Consider the following 8528-nt stretch of genomic DNA (forward strand, 5'->3'; position numbering starts at 1 on the left):
CGAAAAAGAAAGAAAATAAGGAATGAGCTGGAGGGAGCATATGAGGAATCGGTGTGCAGATATACTGATATGGATATTGTTTAAGTGAAAATCAAGATCACGAAATATCTGTGACAATCCTTTTCTTTGATTTTGTTTTTGCTGATTCCTTCCCTTAAAAAAACCACCCCACGCCATTCTTTTAGTCCCATAATCACCTCTCTTCTTCTATCTTCTTCTTCTTCTTTCTTTCCATTACTTTTCCTTTAAAGTTTCATTCTTGATTCTTCTCTCTGCATGTTATTCTCCTGGGTAAAAGTGAAATTTCTGCGGATTAATTAAGTGAAAGAAATGGAGAGGTTTGCTTCTTCTGCTTCATCGTTATCAATTTCAAGAGGAATAATTGCAAGTGATGAACCCCATGTGCTAGCTGTGGATGACAATCTTGTTGATCGTAAACTTGTCGAGAAGTTACTCAAGAAATCCTCTTGCAAAGGTAAGCACTTTTTTTTGAATATCCTAGATCTCCTTGTACTTTAAGTGGATGGTGTGTTTCAGTTTCTATTTATTTAGACTTGATATCAATATAACGTTGAATGTTTCTCAAGCACTGCATTGTGCAACGTAGAGTCGTAGACAATAACAATATTCCCAGAAAAGTGGAACATAAGAAAGACTGGAGATGAAGATTTTATAATGTTGAATCTTTCAACAGGAGACACCCTTTAGCAAGGATGTCATCAAATACTGCTTTGCAAGAATATTTTCTAATATTGTGTGTACACAAAAATTTTCTACGTAGATAATATATAGGTCGCCACCACATTAAAACAAGGCAGATTCATCACATCGCCAGCAGGTTCATGTATTTTCAATATTGAACATTGATTTATAAGTGAAAAACTACTAAAATGTACATAAAATTAGATCTGAACCTATAATTTTAAAACTTAAATAAGATTAGTATTAAAAAAATTATAGGCGGAACCTCTCAAGTTTAACCGTGGATCTGCCTCTAGTTTAAAACAATACAAATATTAGTTGGTATATGAAGTAAAGCTTTAATAAGCACCAAAACCCCGATCTAATCCCGCTTAAAAACCAAATTATGAATATATGTTTGTGTAAGATTCTGCCTACGCTAGGACTCAAACCCCAATATAGAATAGTCGAAGGGGGGAAAAAAATGTAAAAGCGTGCCTGAAAACTAAATCGATATTGGCATTTACCTAGTCCTTTGGTCAACCTTTTGGATTTGCCAACAGCTGTACCTACGTGATCACACTGCTTTTCTTTATGTTTGTTTTACATCTTTAAATCTTTACTTTTCAGCCTATGTGGTTCATAACGTGCGTGACTGATCAACTCATGGCTTTTCATTATTTTCCTTACCCATAAATAGGAAAGATACAGCCCCGATAATATAAATTACTATATTGTATGAAGATATTGTCTCAGTTTGGTCGGAAATTAACACCATGCCTTCACTGGATTATCTGTACCTTGAACATACAAGCTAAGTTCTTTTTTTTTTTTTTGCTGCAATCCAACTGTTAAATTACGCGATTGTTTTGCGCTACACATGGCAATTAAAGATGTCTAAGCTATTAACATAAATGTGAAACATTATATTAATGCACAAGCTAGTGAAAGATGGATCAATATAATCTATCTCATGATTTGCAAGTTTCCCTTCAGTAACTACTGCAGAAGATGGTCTGAGGGCTTTGGAGTACTTGGGTTTGGGAGCACATCATGACAGCTCTACAAATTGCAATGTGAGTCCCTATTGAATAAAGATTGAGTTTGCATTTTGCGCAATGGTCACGTTATATGATAATCTCAAAAATAAAATAATAACTTGTTATATAACCAATTGATCGAAATGCAATTCTGTGTATATAACTTAAAACTCAAATACTTGAATGCAGGCTCTACTAAGTTGTGGTGTTAATATATATAGTTTCTTGTGTGCAGGGTTCGAAAGTTAATATGATAATAACAGATTATTGCATGCCAGGAATGACAGGTTATGAACTGCTTAAGAAAATCAAGGTAGTTTTCAGAGAGCTGCAACGTAGTTCAGCACATATATAATTATATTCTACAAAAACAACTCTTTCTGTTGATCTTTACTCATCATGAGTTTGAACTCAAATTTGCTTTATTGCATTGCAAGCAGGAATCATCGATCATGAAGGATGTGCCGGTTGTGATAATGTCATCCGAGAATATCCCAACTCGAATTAATCAGTAATTTTTGTCTTATAAATAACCACCTCAATATTATATATATTTCATTTTTGTAGCTGTCATATCTGATACTGAACAAAGAGTACTTGTGTGAAATGGACAGATGCATGGAAGAAGGAGCTCAGATTTTCATGCTGAAGCCTCTGAAGCACTCCGATGTCGAAAGGCTGAGATGTCAAATAATGCAATGCTGATGCATAGAGTGACTCTTTTGATCATCTGTCATCTTCTATTACCATGTATAAGAGTGATTACGAGATTCTAAAGACTCGTGAATTCAATTGTATATCTCTGGAGCTTTAGAAATTCCTGCTTTCATTAAGGCATCATCTTTTTTTTTCCAATCATTTTACAATAGCTTAGTATGACTTTTCATCCTCTACACTGGACTTATGTTACATACACATCAACATTGTAAAGTTTTTTTCTTTTACATAATCAATGTTGTTTAACTATTTTAAAACTACGGTCAATGCTTTGTCTGGATTTCATTACCACTTTCTTTTCATCTATTTTGCTCTTCTCTGTCTCATCCCAAGAAGGAGCGTACCTTTTGTGTCAGAGCTTGTAATTTGTGGCAAAATTTTGTATCTCATTAGCAGTTAGACAACATTTCTTAGTTGTTTAGCATTATATTTCTCCTTTTAATATGGGGAAGTTGGAGATTCACAATCATCATTCTGATTCTCCAAAATGATCACATCTGGAGGACTACTATCCTTGGTTTTGAATCACAAATTCCCAAAAAAGAAAAGCAAAACATATGGAACTTGGTGATTAATGTTTTGAGACAGCAAATGGTTGAAAAGATTCTATTGTTCTTCAACCCCTTTGGACTCCGAGTGAACAAACAATAACTCAAAAGTAAACTAGCAGGTACAAGATAAAAAGTATACACAACAACCAAACTGAAACACTAACAATCCTCTGAAATTGAACACAAATTCACACCTTTATCTTGCTAGAGTTGAAGACTCAAAAAAGCAACTTCTTTAATTCGAGATTAACAGAAATGGCTGTGGTGGTGGTGATGATGGTGTCTGTGTTCATCCCATCCAAGACACTGCAGAAAAGGATAACAGGCCATAAAGATACACCTGCTAAACATAGAGAAAACAGAGGAGAGTAGCAAACAAGGGCAGCAACAACATGCCAAAAATGGATCATCATACGGACTGCCTCCTTCGTGGTGGTGGTGGTGATGATGGTGGTGATGACCCATCTTCTTCTTTGACCTGAATTGAGAAAACTAATGATTACCTATTACTCAATTAGCAAATTCAAAGACACCCACTTGATCATATAATGATTATTGATCAAAAAGATGAAAATCTTTGGGGATAAAAATGAAATTCAAATCAAGAAATCAAGAGCACTACATACATTGTGAAATGAAGCTACGTTTTTTTGTTTTGTTTGTGTAATTGAAGATTGTATAAAGAGAAGGGAGATTGGCAATAATACAGATTTTTTCTTTTTGAAAAAAAAAAGGGGCTAGTTGCACGCAGATTCCAGCTAATTTTGGAAGAATCAATTTTTTCCCATCCTATAAATACAGTTCTAATCCAATGGGACAAATTATCAGACGTGGCAACACATAGGCGGTAGAGTTGACACTGGAAATTAACATATTAAAAAGCCCACTTCTCTTCTCATACGCGGGCAAACGCAATGATTCGTTTCTCATGGGTAATAACTCTAGAGGGAGCTTCGTAGAAAAGAACTCAACTTCCAACTTAAGGAATTGGCGTTTGCTTCAAACATTCAAGACGAGTTTTTGCAATTTTTCCTTTTAAACTTTTTTCCCCCAAAAAAATGTCTTTCCACCTAACACCAAACTACTTATAAGTATCGCTGTCCAACGGGACGGGACGGGACGAAACGAGACAGGGCAGAATTTTACCGGGATAAAAAAGGATCGAGCCTTATCCGGGACGGGATAAACAGGACGACCCGGTAGGCCCGTCCTGTCCCACTAACAAACGGGACGGATTGTAGGCCCTAAGTGGGCATTTTTTTCTAAATTTAAATATTTAAGCATTAAAGTTGACAACAACTATATTTTTTATAGAAAGCAACAGTTATTTTTTTAAAGTTGACAATGACTAATTTTTTTAAGTTTGCAACGGCTAGTTTTTGACTTTTTGAACTTAAAACTTAATAAATTATAAATAAATAAAACTAAGTAAAAAATTATAAAATATTAAAATAAAAGACTTATAGCGAAATATTTTAGTAATTGTAATAGACTTATAATTTATTTAATTTAATCTCAAGCTATAAAGTAACTAAGTAAGACAATTCATAACAAAAATTCAAGGCTAAAGCCTTTTATTTTATTAATAAAAATTTCAAATTTCACACACAAATACAAGTCTTTTGAAGAGCACCTCATCTACACAGCCACCTTCTAGTAAGGGGTCTGTTTGAACTAAAGGTGTTAACTGGACGGGCTGGTTCGGGCTGGACACGAAAAAAAATAGCCCGTCCGGTTATTGTTCCGGGGCTGGTTAGTGGGCTGGGGTTCCGGGCTGGTAGTGGGCTGAGATTTTTCGGATTTTGGTGGGGCCGTCCGAGTTCGGGCTTAACGGGTCCGGACCGGGCTGGGTTACTTATTATTATTATTTTTAGTATATTTTATTTTTCTTATTTAATGTTATTGATACTTAAGTGTTTGCAAACTTTTAAAGCTTAGAATTAAGGCTTAGAATTAAACTTTAAACATTGAAGTTTAAAGTTTTAAATTTTAAATTTGAAATTTGAAAGTAAGTGGCTACAAAAAATTATTTAATACGACCAATAAGCAATATATAAGAATCAAACTCTGAAGGCTTTCGTTTTATATTTTCATTGAATAATAAATAATACTTCAAATTAATTTGCAAGTTCTATTTTGATTTTTTTATTTTTGAACTTGCAAATTAAAAGTTTACAAAAATTATAAAAAATAAGAAAGAGTACATCACATGATTTGCATCATTTTTGTAAGTTCATCCATGTCAACATGAGGTTCTTGGTTTCCGACATTGTTTGAATCGGAACCATAAACCATTATATCTCCAATTTCTTGGTCCTCCGCTTCATCTACTTCTTCACGCCCTTGATTTCGTTGTTCTGATCTTATCCAATCTCTAAAGCACACTAGAATTTCCAAAGCGTTGCTATCCAATGAATGACGGGTATCTCCTAGTTGTTGTCTTGCTTGGCTTAATACGCTATCTGATGTCGACTATTGAAATTGGCACATTTAGCACGTCTCGACCCATGACCGAAAGAACAAAAAATTGATTTGAGTTGCTCTTCTACCAACTCAGCGGTAGAAATTCCTTTGTGCAGGTCTCTGGTGATTTTTGCAAGTAGAATTGGAGTTCATCAATATTCCTGCTACTGATTTGTTGATGCTCTCCTAGTGTAGACCAAATCAAATAATCTTCAACACCATCATTACCCTCCAAAGCATCGGTCCTAGATGTTGAAACTGAACTTGAAGGAATATTTGCATCTACAGCAGCAGAAGCATCAACAATGTTAGCATAATAATTATATAAAGTTTGTAAATATTTGTGTAGATCAGAAATACAAGTTTCAATATCAGGGGTTTCAGTTGGTCCAATATCCATATAAACATATAAAGCAGTGATTAATTGGCGACAAGTAGCCATTTTGATAGAAGGGTTTAAAATAACATCAATTAGGTAAATAGGGAGAATTTGGTAGAAATAATTTTTAAATTTATCTAGCATAGATTCAACAACAGAAGTATATCCTTCTTTCTTGTTCAAATTATGGTATAAAAGAGAAATTTCGGCAATATGAACTAAACCATTTGCAATAGTAGGATAATAAGCTCCTGAAAACTCAAGTGTAGCCACATAAAATTTTTGTAAAAATTTTACAACATCTTCAATGACATTCCAAGTTCTAGATGTTAACAAACGGTTAGGATCGGTACAATGAGAATTAGAAACTTCAGTTATAGGCATTTTATATTTATAACAACATCTTAAGAATAAATAAGTATAATTCCACCTAGTAACTATTTCTCCAGGCATGAGTCTTGGTTTTATCCATATTGTACATATTTTTTCTTAAATGCATTTAATCTAGTACTTCTATTATTTCCTTGAATTACACCAACAGCTCTTCTAACTAAAGTGATCTCATCTCTAAATAATTCAAGGCCACTCTTCACAATTAAATTATAAATATGACATGCACGTCTAACATGAAATATTTCAGAAAGTGGTAGGTGTAGATGCAATTTTAGTATTGTAATAGCAGCATTGTTGTTAGAAGCATTATCAAATGAGATACACAAAACTTTTTCTGTAAGATTATAAAATATAGCAACTTCATGGATAGTATTATTTATAAATGCACCAGTATGACTTTGATCTTCATCATATTTAAAAGCAATAATACGTTTTTACATACAAAAATTATCATCTATCCAATGGCATGTAACAGTCAAATAATCATTTTCATTTACAGCACGACCAATATCAGAAGTAAGAGAAACTCTACAAGAAAGACTGGCGAATAAATAATGGATATATGTCTGATATTGTCCAAAAAGCCTAAAGATATCAACTCTACAAGTACTTCTAGGAATACCTTTAAATAAAGGGTTATAAATTATTTGAATATAAGTAACAAGATATGGTGAATCATCAAAACTAAAAGGTAAACAACCTAAAACAATCATTTTAGCTAATTCTTCCCGATCTTTCACTATATCGTATTTACCCATTAAATCGTCAGTACCCGAGTTAAGTTTTTGTTGCCCACCTTCCTCACCAGCACCCCATGCAATAGGGTGGTTATCTACCATGTGCCTACGAAGTTGACATGTTCCCCCTCCCTTACCTTCGGTCTCATGTTTATAAACTTCCTTATAAATTTGACATCTTACATAATTTTTATCTTCTTCTAGTCTTTCAAAAAAAATTCAACACTTACTTCTTAATCTTCGACTCCTCTTAATAGGGAGGGGAGGCCTACCTGTATTACCACGACCTCCACCCCTAGTATTTTGAGTTTGACTAGCATTACCAGGTGTAGCTGGTGATGTTTCAAGATTATCAGGTGATTGAATATCATCTAAATTATCATCTATACCATAATTTTCTTGAAGTCGCTCATAATCTACATTTAAATTTTCAGGTGAACTTTCAGAAATATGTGTAAAGCTACTAGAAGAACCAGCACCACCTCTTGATTTTTTAGAAGTTTTACTCTTACTACTACCACCCCCTACTAATACACTTTTTTTTTGCTGCTCTAAATATATCCATTATGTAAATTAAATTAAGAAATTAAATTAAGAAATTAAATTAATAATTCTAAATAATAAAATAAAAATATACACCAAAGAAGAGAAAGAGATGGAACGAGTGTACCGGGATTCCGAATGTCGCACTAAATTTGATATCAAACTTCAGTTGATAGACTGATAGTTGATACCACACTTCACTTGAATACTTGATATTTGATAATTGATAATTATAATTTTGTAGTGACTAAAGTAAATATTTGATGAAACATGAAATAATAAGTATTTGAGAATTTAAGAGCAATAATCAATATTATCAAGAGAGAATTAGAGTAGTAAGAGAGTAAATTGTGAGAAAAATAAAAAAGAAGGGGGACTATTTATAGTTTTTAAAAGGTTAAAATTGTAATTTATCAATTATTAGGGGTGGGGGCTATTTTCTTAAGAAGGTAGGCCGAAATGGCCATTTTTGTAAAGAAAAATGGTCGTTGCCCAACGGTCATTTTTGAATTTGACCGTTGGCAATGGTCCAGAAATTAAAAAAAAAATTGCAACGGTAATCGGGCTGTAGCCCGGTAAAAATCCGGTAATGGGTAATCGGGCTAATCGGGTTCCGGGGCACCGGTTACCAAATTTTATTCGTTCAAGCCCGGTTCCCCGCCCAACCCTCCCCAGCCTGTCCCCACCCCCTAACGTACCGGGCTGACCCGGGTCAAACTAGGCTGTGAACGAGCCAGCTCAGCCCGATTAATAGGCTTAGTTTGAACTAGGCCTCTTAGTACCTAATTACCAACTATCATACTAATATTTGTAAGTTCCTATATAACTTTGTTTTAACTTATCTATAATGTATGTTGGACATTCTTGTGGAATTAGCAATGTCGCTTGATGTTCCATGCCGTCACCTCCCCCAGTGCAAAGTATCTCATTGTATTCTTCTTCTTCCCTAGTGCTTAATTTTTCAAAATCAAAATTTCTTCTTTCTGAATTAATCCAATCTCTAAATAAGACTGAAATCTCTAGG

General features: G+C 34.0%; 1 protein-coding gene and 1 long non-coding RNA gene across 2 annotated transcripts; one reads left to right on the forward strand and one right to left on the reverse strand.

Annotated features, from left to right (window-relative positions):
- Positions 1–2549, forward strand: LOC104087798 (two-component response regulator ARR17-like). Its single transcript, XM_009592359.4, has 5 exons — positions 1–475; positions 1678–1757; positions 1957–2034; positions 2162–2232; positions 2336–2549. Exons 1-5 carry the CDS (start codon positions 331–333, stop codon positions 2424–2426), a joined length of 465 nt encoding a protein of 154 aa, XP_009590654.1. The 5' UTR covers positions 1–330; the 3' UTR covers positions 2427–2549.
- A 481-nt stretch (positions 2550–3030) lies between these two features.
- Positions 3031–4000, reverse strand: LOC138891549 (uncharacterized). Its single transcript, XR_011407872.1, has 2 exons — positions 3616–4000; positions 3031–3467 (listed from the first exon to the last, which is right to left on the reverse strand). It is a non-coding gene; the product is annotated as an uncharacterized lncRNA (long non-coding RNA).
- Between the last annotated feature and the right edge of the window lie 4528 nt (positions 4001–8528).

The sequence above is a fragment of the Nicotiana tomentosiformis genome, chromosome 5 (genome assembly GCF_000390325.3).
Source record: "Nicotiana tomentosiformis chromosome 5, ASM39032v3, whole genome shotgun sequence".
Lineage (NCBI taxonomy): Eukaryota > Viridiplantae > Streptophyta > Magnoliopsida > Solanales > Solanaceae > Nicotiana > Nicotiana tomentosiformis.